This window comes from Bombina bombina, unplaced genomic scaffold (assembly GCF_027579735.1).
Source record: "Bombina bombina isolate aBomBom1 unplaced genomic scaffold, aBomBom1.pri scaffold_543, whole genome shotgun sequence".
Lineage (NCBI taxonomy): Eukaryota > Metazoa > Chordata > Amphibia > Anura > Bombinatoridae > Bombina > Bombina bombina.
This window is the reverse complement of record NW_026510753.1, coordinates 35,575-48,299: the sequence shown is the minus strand read 5'-3', so window position 1 is coordinate 48,299 and position 12,725 is coordinate 35,575. Positions and strand designations below refer to the sequence as shown.

The window sequence follows — 12,725 nt, the reverse complement described above, 5'->3', positions numbered from 1 at the left end:
AATACAAAAGCATGTGATTAGAGGCAGCCTTCAAGGGCTTAGAAATTATCATATGAGCCTTCCTAGGTTTAGCTTTTAACTAAGAATACCAAGAGAACAAAGTTAAATTGGTGATAAAAGTAAATTGGAAAGTTGTTTAAAATTACATGCCCTAGCTAGCTAGAGGTTCCGGTGGAGGTGGAGCTAGGCAAGTGCTGCTCAGCTCACAGCTCCAGTCCCACAGACAACTGGCGGTAGAATTCTTCGCGCCTTGCCCCAGTTTTGGGGCTACTCTCCTGGATAGCTAAGAAAAAGTGCTCTGGAACCCATACCAGTGGTCCTTCATCACACTGGTTTTGCTACCAACCATCTTGTCACCTAGGTCGGATTTCCCCACATCATTTGACTCACTGAGCCTGGTTAAGGTGAATAACAGAGCACCTGCGCTCCAGCCCCAAGGGACTTTGACTACCTTTCCTTGTGCGGCTCTGTTTAAATAACTAATCATCTCCGCTTTTCATATCTCCTCTCGCTGCGCCTGCCGCCCCGCCGGGCTAAAATCCCAAGGTCCCAGATTGGATTGCATCCCAGAAACTATACCTGTTGCCTCGCTGTGGATCCTGCTCTGCTCTCCCGCTGCACGGTGTCTTCCCCCCCTCCCCCACCGGTGCTGCGTGGGAGGGTGTCGGCCCGATCTCGGACCGGAGACCGGGTGCTGGGGCTTCCCTGAGGATCTTTGCTGTGCGCCGGGCTCAAGCTTCAAGGTCCCAGTCTGGGCTGTGCTTTGGTGATCGTGCCCGCTGCCTTGCTGTGGATCCTCCTCTGTTTTCTCTCTGCTCGGCGTCTTCTTTCCCCTCCCCCACCGGTGCTGCGTGGGAGGGTGTCAGACCGGTCTCGGACCGGAGACCAAATGTTGGGGCTTCCCTGAGGATATCTGCTGTACCGACGGCAGCGCTTCTGTTCCTCTCCATTGTGGAGGCTGTGCGAGGGGAGCCGAATCTAGCCTATTGCCAGAGCGGAGAGACAGGGGGAACTACAGGTGGCCTCTACCTGGATTGAGCTGATCAACGAAACTACATAACGCCGAGGACAGACCCGGTGGACGGCCAGGCTGCAGGAGAGAGGGTGAGTTTTTTTTTTCCTCCTGAATGCTCTTACCCCCCCAAAACTGCTGATAAACACTTAAAAGGTAGAACTCTGAGGAAACTCTTCAGAGGAGACTAAGGAAGGGGGGAGGAAGAAGGACAAGGAAAGCGGAGCAAGGGGAAACAAGTGCTATACATAAAGGGCTGCAACTGACCTGCTTAAAGAGACTATCGAGGGGATTACCTCATTGCAGGGGACTGAATAATATGGTTGATCAATGTATGAAGGGGACAATACATAAAGTTCTTTAAATTACTACACTTTCCATCTTTGAACTATTTGCAAAAATCTAAATGTACTTTAAGGGTTAACTACACCTGTGGATGTGTCTATTCTACTTAAACGCATATTTTCGCTACACAGTTTAAAAAGGTTACATTGTACCCTGCACACCATAATGTTACCCTTGTTCTATCAATGAATATGCAAAGTAGATTTTTTGTTTTTCTACGCTATCTCATAGGCAAATATTTAACTGCTACTCATAACAAAAGTTTATGGTTTATATTCCAAAGGCAATATTCGTTATATATCTTGATCTAGAAGGCACAGCCTAAATTAACACAGGTTATTATATCCATATGTATGCATACAAAGGAGCTCTAAATATTTATCTAGGTTTGGTCCAAACTCATTATAGAGGATATGCTTAAAGGTTGATTGCATCTTTTTTTTTTTTTCCTCTCTTTCAAGGATTAACATAGAGAAAAATTTTGAGAGTTGCCTCAGGGGTAACTGAGATAATTAGGGTTAGTACCCCTCTCATCTTTGTTCAATTTCTGCAACACTAGTAGAATACTGTTTTTTGCTCTTTTCATTGAACTATATTATTGGCCTTGGTTAAAGCCAACCTCTATAACACAAGGATAGAAGCTAAACATTTTCTATATTCTCCACTTATCTAAAGTAAAATACTTTTGCTTCTTGTCTTGTCCTCAAGCAAAAGAGTTTATAATTTATCTTGACTGAACCCAAATCTTACATCTTGTAGCAAAAACTAAGGTACATCTTGGCACACAGCCATATATCTCTGATAATTATTGTCTGCATATTCTAAGTGTACCTTACTTGTTGGAAGTGGAGGTAGGCTCCTCGGTATATGTTTGAGCCATCTTTTTTTCAATTGACTCTGTTTTCCTCGGCTGCTACGCCTTGGCTGGTTTAGTGATTCCCATTCACTTTTTCTTTTTTAGGATTAATCCTTGAGCAAAATTTTCCCTTCTTTTTCTTTAATTCTTTTTTCTTTCTTGCTCTAGGTCTTATTTTTCACATCAAATTCACCCTGGTTCTAATTTTATTATCCAGAGTCAGATTGATAACACCCCCTTCCCCCCTCTTTTTGTTCCCCCTTTTTTTTTTTATTCACTTTTTTCACACTATAATAGTAAGAATTCACGATAAAACACGAGGTGTATGCGAGCACGATATCGATCTATTTTCAAATTTGCACGGCACATGGATAAATTCCTTCACTCTCACTCCCGGACTCCTTCACCAGTCATGGCAGCCAAGCAGAGGGAAAGGAGGACAAAGGCCTTGATTGAAGCTCCTTCTGAGCCAGCTATATTCGCAGCTCCTATTCCGGCCATAAATGAACTAACAAATGTACAGGCTTTAGTATCCAGTATATCTGAGGCTTTAACCCCTAAATTCGATGCATTAAAGTCTGAGATCAAACAAGACATCAATTCACTTAGACACGAGATAAAATTATTCTCTAACAGATTAGATGAAGCCGAACAGAGAGTATCTGATTTGGAAGATCTTGCCTCAGCCCAGGGCTCTAACCTTGAAGTTAATAATGCATCTATTGTTAAACTGCAGAATAAAATTGAAGACCTGGAAAACCGATCCAGGCGTAATAATGTCCGTATCATAGGGGTTCCCAAGGGGGGTCAATCTGAAGACCTAAATACATTTATTTCTGAAGTATTAGTACAGCTGCTTAAGATTCCCCCCAATCACCCACAGATAGTAGTAGAGAGGATACACAGAATGGGGAGACGAATAACAGACAGACAGGAAGTTAGTAGACCCAGACCTATAATAGCGAAATTACTCAACTTCCAAGATAAGGTCACATTACTCCAGTATTTTCGTAAAAACCAGCCCATAATCTATAAGGAAAACAAAATCCTTCTATTCCAAGATTACTCAGTTGAGACAGCTACCAAGAGAAGAAATTTAGCCCCAATCTGCACAAAATTTATTCAACAAGGCTATCAGGCCTTAATTATCTACCCTTCTAAATTAAAATTTCATGCGAAAGGTGAGGTTCATTTATTTGATAAACCACAGGAGGCAGAAAAATTGCTGCAACAACTAAATATTCAGGAGAAATAAATAATTAATATGGGCAAGGCTGTGAACATAGATATAAGTTGGTTGTTAGAATGGGTAGAATCCCCCCCCCCTTTTTTTTTCTCTTCTCTCTTCTCCCTCTCCTCCTCTCTCCACTTTTGTTCTCCTTCTTTTCCTCCCCTCCTGATGAATGACTAATCCAATGGCCAATTTTAAGATAATTTCCTGGAACGTGGGGGGCATTTCAACTCCTTTCAAAAGGAAGGCAATCTCAACTCATGCAAGACGGCTTGAGTCTGACATAGTCTTCCTTCAGGAAACACATCTAACTCTGGAGGAAACTCTTAAGCTTAAACAGGGATGGGTAAAAGAAGTATACGCCTCATCAGAAACTGGTAGAAGTAGGGGAGTGGCTATATTGATGGGGAAAAGCTTAAAAGCAGAGACAATTCAGGCTCTGGCAGATCCGGAGGGGAGATATGTATTTTTAAAGATTAAAATTGACAAGGTAACTTTTTCTCTGTGTAATATATATATGCACCTAATACTATTGATCCAGAATTCTGGAATCAGATACAGGCTAAAATTCTTTCCTTTAGGGAAGGCTACTTAATTCTCGGAGGAGATTTTAACATGGCTCCCCATTGCCCTCTGGACAGATTAAGGGAAAAAAAAAGGAAAAAGAATAAAAAGGATAATCTAGAATCTAAATTGTTGGCTAAAATTAAACAAAACTTGAATATCAGAGACATATGGAGGATCCAGAATCCTGACATTCGGGAATTCACGTGCCTATCCAAAGCACATAAGACTATGTCAAGAATTGACTTCTTTTTAATTGATGAAAGGCTGTGCACAGCCAAAATAAGAGCAAAGATACTACCTATTTTTCTCTCAGATCATGGACCAATTTCTCTGAACTTTCAACTGGCAGCCTCAGAAACAAGGTCTTTACGGTTCCACTTTCCCTCCTTCTTAGCCACCAATGTAAAATTCAAAACACAGCTGAAAACTAAATTTGAGGAGTATATTCATTACAATAGGGACCATTGGGAACGCCCCTTAATCCTATGGGAAGCAGCTAAAGCGGTTATGAGAGGCGAAATCATCGCCTATAGTGCAATGAGGAGTAAAAAACTAAGATCCAGAGAAAGAGAGTTAAACAATGCAGTGATTAACTCATATAATCGTCTGCTTTTGACTAGAAACCCGGCCAACTGGGCAAGTTATATTAGGGCTAAAAATGACAAAGATACATTTGCAATTCATAGGGAAACCCAATCCGAGTTAAAACTACAATCTAGATTATACAGATATGGAAACAAATCTGGCAAATTACTTGCTAACTTGGTCAAAAATGATAAAAAGCCATCATTTATTGAAAAACTTTTTGTAGAAGGGAAGCTTTTCACGGAGAATGCAGATATACATAAGGAAATGACCAAATATTATCAAGAGGTATACTCCTCGAGAAAATCTGACGTAATACAGGCAGAGAACTTCTGGAGTAATATTGGTTGCCCCAAGGTATCGGCAGAATCAATAGAGATTCTTAATGCTCCGATACGGGTGGAGGAAATAGAAAAAGTGATTTCTGAAGCTGCCACAAATAAAGCTGCAGGGCCGGATGGCTTACCAAGTGAGTTTTATAAAATTTTGTCCTCAGAGATCGCGCCCCACCTCAACAATCTATATAATGCCATGTATAGTAAAGGAGAAGAGGTGCCGAAAGCTTTTTCAGCATCCTTCACAACTTTAATTCCGAAAGGAGGAAAAGACCCAGCCCAAAGGGAGTCTTATAGACCAATAGCTCTACTTAATGAAGATTACAAGATTTTTATGTCAATTTTGGCTAAAAGATTACAAGGGATATTGCCGAATATCATAAACAAAGATCAAGCAGGCTTTCTAAATTTACGGAATTCCTCAGCAAAAATTAGAGAGGTTTTAGTGGTAACAGAACATTTTTTTAACGTCGAAAGGAAGGAGGGGGGGGAACAAACTCCAGATTTAGCTATCGTCACAATTGATGCGGAAAAAGCATTTGATTTGATACAGCATGATCATCTTTTCGCCTCTCTGGACCAATTTGGGTTTAAAGGGACCTTTTATAAATTTATTTTGAATCTTTCCAATCTTCCTCCTACTAGCATAATTGTCAATAATATTGTCTCTTCACAAATTGTGCTTAGCAGAGGAACCAGGCAAGGATGTCCCCTCTCTCCTCTCCTTTTTAATCTGTGTATTGAACCACTGGCCATCAGGATCAGGTCACAATTGGAAGGTGTTGTCATAGGCAGACAAGAGATGAAACTAGCTCTATATGCTGACGACATCCTGGTTTACCTGTCCAATACCATGGTTAATATACCTAAGCTTCTACAAATCACCAATCAATTTGGGCTATTTTCGGGCTATAAAATAAACTCTACGAAATCGGAAATATACTGGCTCCGAAAAAATAAAGATTCCTTTTTGAATAGTCCCTTTAAAACAGCTAAGGATTCATTTAAGTACCTAGGTATAGTAATACCCACGAACCCCCTCGAACTATATAATTTAAATATCCCCCCAATCTTGACAACAATTAAAGATAAACTTAAATGCTGGGAAAACCTACCTTTATCTATCTCAGGGCGGATAGCCCTCTTTAAAATGGTTCTCCTCCCCAAACTATTATATATATTACAAAATACAGCACTATTACTTTATGATAGGGACATCAGAAGTCTAAAAAGCTGGCTCAGAAGTTTCATTTGGCAGAAGAGAAAACCTAGGATAGCCTTGAATAAATTAATGCAAGCCAAAATATTTGCAGGCTTTGCATTACCTGACCTGCGGCTCTATAACCTTGCCTTTTTAGCACGAATCGCGGCAGACTGGATCTCCCAGAGTAATTATGTTCTGAACAACGCATTGGAAGAAAGCGTCTGCAACCCATATCTCCCATGTGCATTGCTGCATTGCGATCCCAAGGGTCTGCCACTCAGAATTAAGTCACTGAAGATGATCTTTAATCCTTTAAAGGCCTGGTGGAAAATTGGGAAGCTCCTTTCTTTAAACTGTAAGGTCTCTAAACACCTCCCTTTAATGGGGAACCCATTATTCCAAGCCGGATTAGACTCCACGATCTTTAAAAATTGGCAATCAGCTGGACTAAATACGATTATACAATTAATTGATAAAGAGAACAAATGCATCAAAACATTTGAAGAAATTAAACTTAGTTTTAACCTTTCTAATAAGGACTTCTTTGCATTTCTACAAGTAAGGCACTATGCATTGGAGCTAATGAGGGAGGGAAAGTGGCAATGGGAATTAGGAGATCTAGAGGACTGGCTTACGCTAGTTAAGAAGGGTCGTATGTCTATTTCGTATTGTTACTATCTTTTAGGAACTGTAGAAGGGAGACATATGCTAAGGAAAGTTGCTAAAGATTGGAGACTAATCTTGGCTCAGGAACATATTGACCACAAACTTATCCAAAAATCTATACAAAAAGTGGCACAGGCTACCCTCTCAGCGACATGGAGAGAAGCACACCTTAAGTTATTACACAAATTCCACTACACACCAGAAAAAGGTCATAAGTTTCAGAACATAAACTTTTCTAAATGTCCTAAATGTTCCTTGGCTGTGGCCAATCTTATTCATATGCTATTTAACTGCCCTCTGATTAGGCAATTTTGGCGCAAACTTGAATTCTGGATCAATACCTCTCTTAAAATCTCCCCTCTGGAGCTGTCAGTAGACTTGGTTGTGTTCTGTTTCAATAAGTATAAAGAACAACAACTAAATGAAAAGCTTGTCAGTATCTCTATCTTGGCAGCAAGATACTTAATATTAAAAAAATGGAAAACGAAAGAAATACCCAGCGTAGTTGAACTGAAAAATTACCTTAAAAAAACAATGTATCCTAGAACAATGTGACACGAACATCAATAATGAATCTGACATTAAGAAATTCTTTAGTAAATGGGCGCCATTTATTAAATCCCTCTCGACTACAGAAATAGAATATATTATATTTCCCTTTCAAGATACAGAACTGGTCCTACTGGGGATATGGTAACTGGTCAAAACACAAGCGAACGGCAGGGGAGGGGAGGGGAAGAGTGAAGAAAATTCCCTCCCTTTTTTCTCTTCTTTTCTTAATTTTTCCCCCTTTTTTTTTTTTTTTTTTCTTCTCTTTTTTTGCTTTGTTTATTTAGTAGTTGTCTGAATTGGGACAACACAGGAGGAGGAAGAATGAGAAAAAATATTTCAACAGAAAAACCTTAAAGGTGAAGGGTTAACAGATTGAAATGTATTAATTAAGTAAACAGAAATCAGAATAGCTCACAAGATAATTGTAGTATATTTTTTTTCTTTATACCTATATCTATAAGATTTTAGTATTTTGTGGACTGTTTAGGGAAGTCTGATTTTGTAAATGTTTAATTATTTTTTCTATTTGTCTTTCTGAAAATATATGAAAATGTTAAAATGTGTTGAAATATAATAAAAATGATTAAAAAAAAAAAATTACATGCCCTATTTGGAACATGAACTTTTTTTTGGACTTGACTGTCCCTTTAACAAATTTGTCAGCCCTGCAGTATCTGATACAGAAAAGCATATTAATTTATATAAAATATAATAAGGAGATAATCTCTGAGGGATTACTCTACCCTTAAATCAAGGAGACCACCTGATGACATTGAAGTATAAGTGATTATGTAATTTTAGTACATTTTAAAGATTGCATTGTCTGTGCATTAAAGGGACATGTTTTGTATTTTAAAATTAGATCGTAAAAAAAAATAAAAGCTGTAGTTACCTGTCTGAAAAATAGTCTTGCTTCATTTCATGCTTGAAGCCAACCCAGAGCTGATATGCGAGTAATTCCTGGGAGTGGGCTTTTGTGGGGAATGGGCTTTTTGAAGGGCAGTGGAACTCTCCAGAGCGATTCTTGACTTTGGAGTTTTGAAATAATGGAATGGTGAAGCTTTCAGACAAGTGAGTTTTACCTTATTTCAGGTGAAACGTTTTAAAAAAATAAAAAAATAAACTTTCATGCCACTGAATTATTAATCATAAGCTGAGAAAATGTATATTCAACTACAAAGTCAATAAAAGAGGCATTAGAGCATGAAAACTAAAAACACAACACCGATAATAGTTGTAGTTTTGTGACTGATTTTATTAATGAATTTTTACGTGAACGTCATTTTTAAAATCACTATTTTTTAATTGCAATTCAAAAAACAATAGCAAAACAAATACCAGAAATATTTTTTTGTTCATGTTCGCTACATATCGATTTTAAAGTGATGGTAAACTCTCCCCTTTATAGAATCAGATATGTTATGTTAGTGCTATTTTAGATGGAGTTAAATTCATCAATTGTAATGAAGATGCACTGTAAATTACTTTTTAATATAGATATGAAATTCAAATACCATGCTCTCTGCCACCCACTTAAAAAGTCATTTTTTTTGTGAGCTAAAGGTTTGATATGTTCTCCAATCAGAGCTATAGCTACAAAAAAAATTGCCATATCGGGAGAGCGATAATTGGAGAACAATTCAAACCTTTAGCTCACAGAAAAATTGACTTTTTAAGTTTACCATAATATTATACATTTACTTTTTTATATAAAATGATAATCTGATGTGTAGAACATTTTCATTACATATACAGGATGTGGTATAAATACGTTATAAAAAATAAAGCTGAATGCTTTGTACACATAAGCAATAGTTATAAATAGTAGTTTTGGTTCTGAAATAATTGCATTAATAACAATGTCTATGAACACAATTTTAAAAGCTCTACATATATTTAAGAAAATAATAGGTAAAAAATGACATTAATTTCTATTTATTTTAGCGATTGACAAATATGGAATGCAAAGGCATCCTTAAAAATAGTCCCTAATGTCTAGTAAACTGCCCTTAAGACATAGCATGGAGGATTACAAAAAAGGTCTAGTGGTCATAACATGACTTTTACCCTTGTGGCAGACACTTATTCAGAACAGTTAAAATGTTCTCAAAAGAAAATAATTATGCCAATAATAAATAAAATTACTCTCATATTTCCTTTCAACAGGTGAATTCACAAACTGCAGTAATCCTAGTCCTGGTCAGACTGCAAATGCTTCTTTCAGTCTTTTCAAAAATCAAAGAAGCCGCGTGGAAAATATATGTTTTGAATGTGGGAAGTGTTTCCCAGAGAAATCATTTCTTCTTGACCATCTGAAAATTCATACAGGAGATGAAGCATTTTCATGTTCTCACTGTGGGAAATGTTTTACTCGGAAAGCAAATCTTATTCATCATCAGAAAATTCATACAGGAGAGAGAGAATTTTCATGTTCTGACTGTGGGAAATGTTTTACTCGGAAATCAAATCTTATTCATCATCAGAAAATTCATACAGGAGAGAAAGAATTTTCATGTTTTGACTGTGGGAAATGTTTTACTCGGAAATCAAATCTTATTCATCATCAGAAAATTCATACAGGAGAGAGAGAATTTTCATGTTCTGACTGTGGGAAATGTTTTACTCAGAAATCACATCTTATTAAGCATCACAAAATTCACACAGGTGAAAAGGCATTTTCATGTTCTGACTGTGGGAAATGTTTTACTCGGAAATCCAATCTTATTTATCATCAGAAAATTCATACAGGAGAGAGAGAATTTTCATGTTCTGACTGTGGGAAATGTTTTACTCAGAAATCACATCTTATTAAGCATCACAAAATTCACACAGGTGAAAAGGCATTTTCATGTTCTGACTGTGGGAAATGTTTTACTCAGAAATCACATCTTATTATACATCACAAAATTCACACAGGTGAAAAAGCATTTTCATGTTCTGAGTGTGGGAAATGTTTTATTCAGAAATCAGATCTTATTATGCATCACAAAATTCACACAGGTGAAAAGGCATTTTCATGTTCTGACTGTGGGAAATGTTTTACTCGGAAATCAAATCTTATTGATCATCAGAAAATTCATACAGGAGAGAAACAATTTTCATGTTCTGAATGTGGGAAATGTTTTACTCAGAAATCACATCTTATTATGCATCACAAAACTCACACAGGTGAAAAAGCATTTTCATGTTCTGAATGTGGGAAATGTTTTACTCGGAAATCAGATCTTATTATGCATCACAAAATTCACACAGGTAAAAAGGCATTTTCATGTTCTGACTGTGGGAAATGTTTTATTCGGAAATCAGATCTTATTAAGCATCATAAAACTCATACAGGTGAAAAAGCATTTTCATGTTCTGACTGTGGGAAACGTTTTACTCGAAAATCATATCTCATTATGCATCACAAAATTCACACAGGTGAAAGGGCATTTTCATGTTCTGACTGTGGGAAATGTTTTACTCGGAAATCAAATCTTATTGATCATCAGAAAATTCATAAAGATGAGAAAGAATTTTCATGTTCTGACTGTGGGAAATGGTTTACGTTGAAATCACATCTTATAAGGCATCAGAAAATTCATACAGGAGAGAAAGTATTTTCATGTTCTGACTGTGGGAAATGTTTTATTCAGAAATCAACTCTTATTGATCATCAGATAATTAGGCATCAGAAAATTCATACAGGAGAGAAAACATTTTCATGTTCTGACTGTGGGAAATATTTTACTCGGAAACTACATCTTATTAGACATAAAAAAAATCATATCAAAGGAAAATCAGAGCTTATCCTCTTAAAGGGACAGTCTGGTCCAAAATAAACTTTTGTGATTCAGATAGAGAATTTAATTTTAAACAATTTTCAAATTTACTTTTAACACCAATTTTGCTTTGTTCTCTTGGTATTCTTAGTTAAAAGCTAATCCTAGGAGGTTCATATGGTAATTTCTAAGCACTTGAAGGCCGTCTCTTCTCTCAGGACATTTTGACAGTTTTTCACCACTAGAGGGTGTTAGTTTATGTGTTTCATATAGATAGCACTGTGCTCACACACGTGGAGTTCAGATGAGCCAGCTCTGGTTGGCTAAAATGGATGTCTGTCAAAAGAACTGAAATAAGGGGACAGTTTGCAGAGGATTAGATACAAGGTAATCACAGAGGTAAAAAGTGTATTTATATAACTGTGTTGGTTGTGCAAAACTAGGGAATGGGTAATAAAGGGATTATCTATCTTTTTAAACAATAAACATTATGATGTAGACTGTCCCTTTAAGTGCAGAGACACATAGTCATCATCTGTACAATGTTTAGAGTGCTGGTGATGACTACATTTGGTGATCTGTTGAATAAGCTTTTGCAGCTGTTTACAAATATAGAAACATAGATTGTGACGGCAGCTAAGCGCCATAGGCCCAGCAAGTCTGCCCGATATTTCCTAAATGTATAAACTTATGTAGTTTGTAGGATAGTATTATGCTTGTCCCAGGCATAAATTAGTACATAGGATCCCTTTATGCTTATCCCAGGCATTCTTAAAGTCCCCCACAGTGTGTGTCATTACCACCTCTGATGGAAGTTTGTTCCAAAAATTATTCACCCTTTTTGTAAAAAAGCACTTCCTAAAATTACTCTTGAATATACTACCCTTCAGCTTGAGATCATGACCCCTTGTTCTTTATTTTTTATGTAAAACACAGCCTTAGCTTTACTAATCCATTTAATATACTTGAAATTTGCTATCATATCATCTTTTTCCATTCTCTCCTCTCAGCTAGACAGCATAAGGATCCCTCTGCTTCTCAAGTACTTATGAATCTGGGGTCCCTATATAGGTTTGAATAGTCCAGTGATCCTGCACAAATATAATGTGTATTTATTTTAGTTTCAAGGGAGGGAGCCCTTATGTGCAGATCAAAGATATATAAATATACCTAAAGGCCCTTATTTAATGTTAATAAACCCTTCTTTGAAATATAGGTACTGTTGAAATCATTATAGTCAGATGATTTCCCTAGCTGGAAGTTAAATTGACCAGGTGTATTGCTGTACAAGGTGAGCCCCTGTGTTAATATAAAAAGTGCAAGAGGCCTCCAAAGGTTCTTATCTGGATTAGGATAAGCCCCAGGAGTGGAACTACTATTAGTGCAGCAGATGCAATAGCACCAGGGCTCAAGTGCTAGGGGGGCATAGCAGCTGGTTTATTCATAAGTGTTTAAAGAATGTGTACAATTCTAATGCAGATAAGCATTTTATTAGTGCAGATTGTATCTATATGTCCTCAAAATCTTAATACAGAGCAGCATATAACTATTCCTTACTACTGAGTTATCTTTGGGGGACCCCAAAACAATTTTGCACCAGGGCTCTTTGTT

The 12,725-nt window shown here is 37.2% G+C and overlaps 2 protein-coding genes across 2 annotated transcripts in view; both read left to right on the top strand.

Moving 5' to 3' along the window:
• The window catches only part of LOC128643361 (gastrula zinc finger protein XlCGF66.1-like), a 93,637-nt gene extending 84,002 nt beyond the window's left edge, over nucleotides 1-9,635 (top strand). Inside the window, exon 8 of the mRNA XM_053696292.1 lies at nucleotides 9,520-9,635. The gene's annotated coding sequence lies outside the window, so the exon portion shown is untranslated. The remainder of the gene's footprint in view (nucleotides 1-9,519) is intronic.
• Nucleotides 4,240-12,009, top strand: LOC128643360 (oocyte zinc finger protein XlCOF6-like). The gene is made up of 2 exons (XM_053696291.1): nucleotides 4,240-5,065; nucleotides 9,520-12,009. Exons 1-2 carry the CDS (start codon nucleotides 4,240-4,242, stop codon nucleotides 11,172-11,174), a joined length of 2,481 nt encoding a protein of 826 aa, XP_053552266.1. The 3' UTR covers nucleotides 11,175-12,009.
• Nucleotides 12,010-12,725: the final 716 nt, after the last annotated feature.

Bases quoted from the DNA above. Each gene is read 5' to 3' on its own strand.
- LOC128643360 (XM_053696291.1), top strand. From the start codon at position 4,240: ATGTCAAGAATTGACTTCTTTTTAATTGATGAAAGGCTGTGCACAGCC. The intron at 5,066-9,519 runs GTGAGTTTTATA...TCCTTTCAACAG, and splicing joins AGGGCCGGATGGCTTACCAA to GTGAATTCACAAACTGCAGT.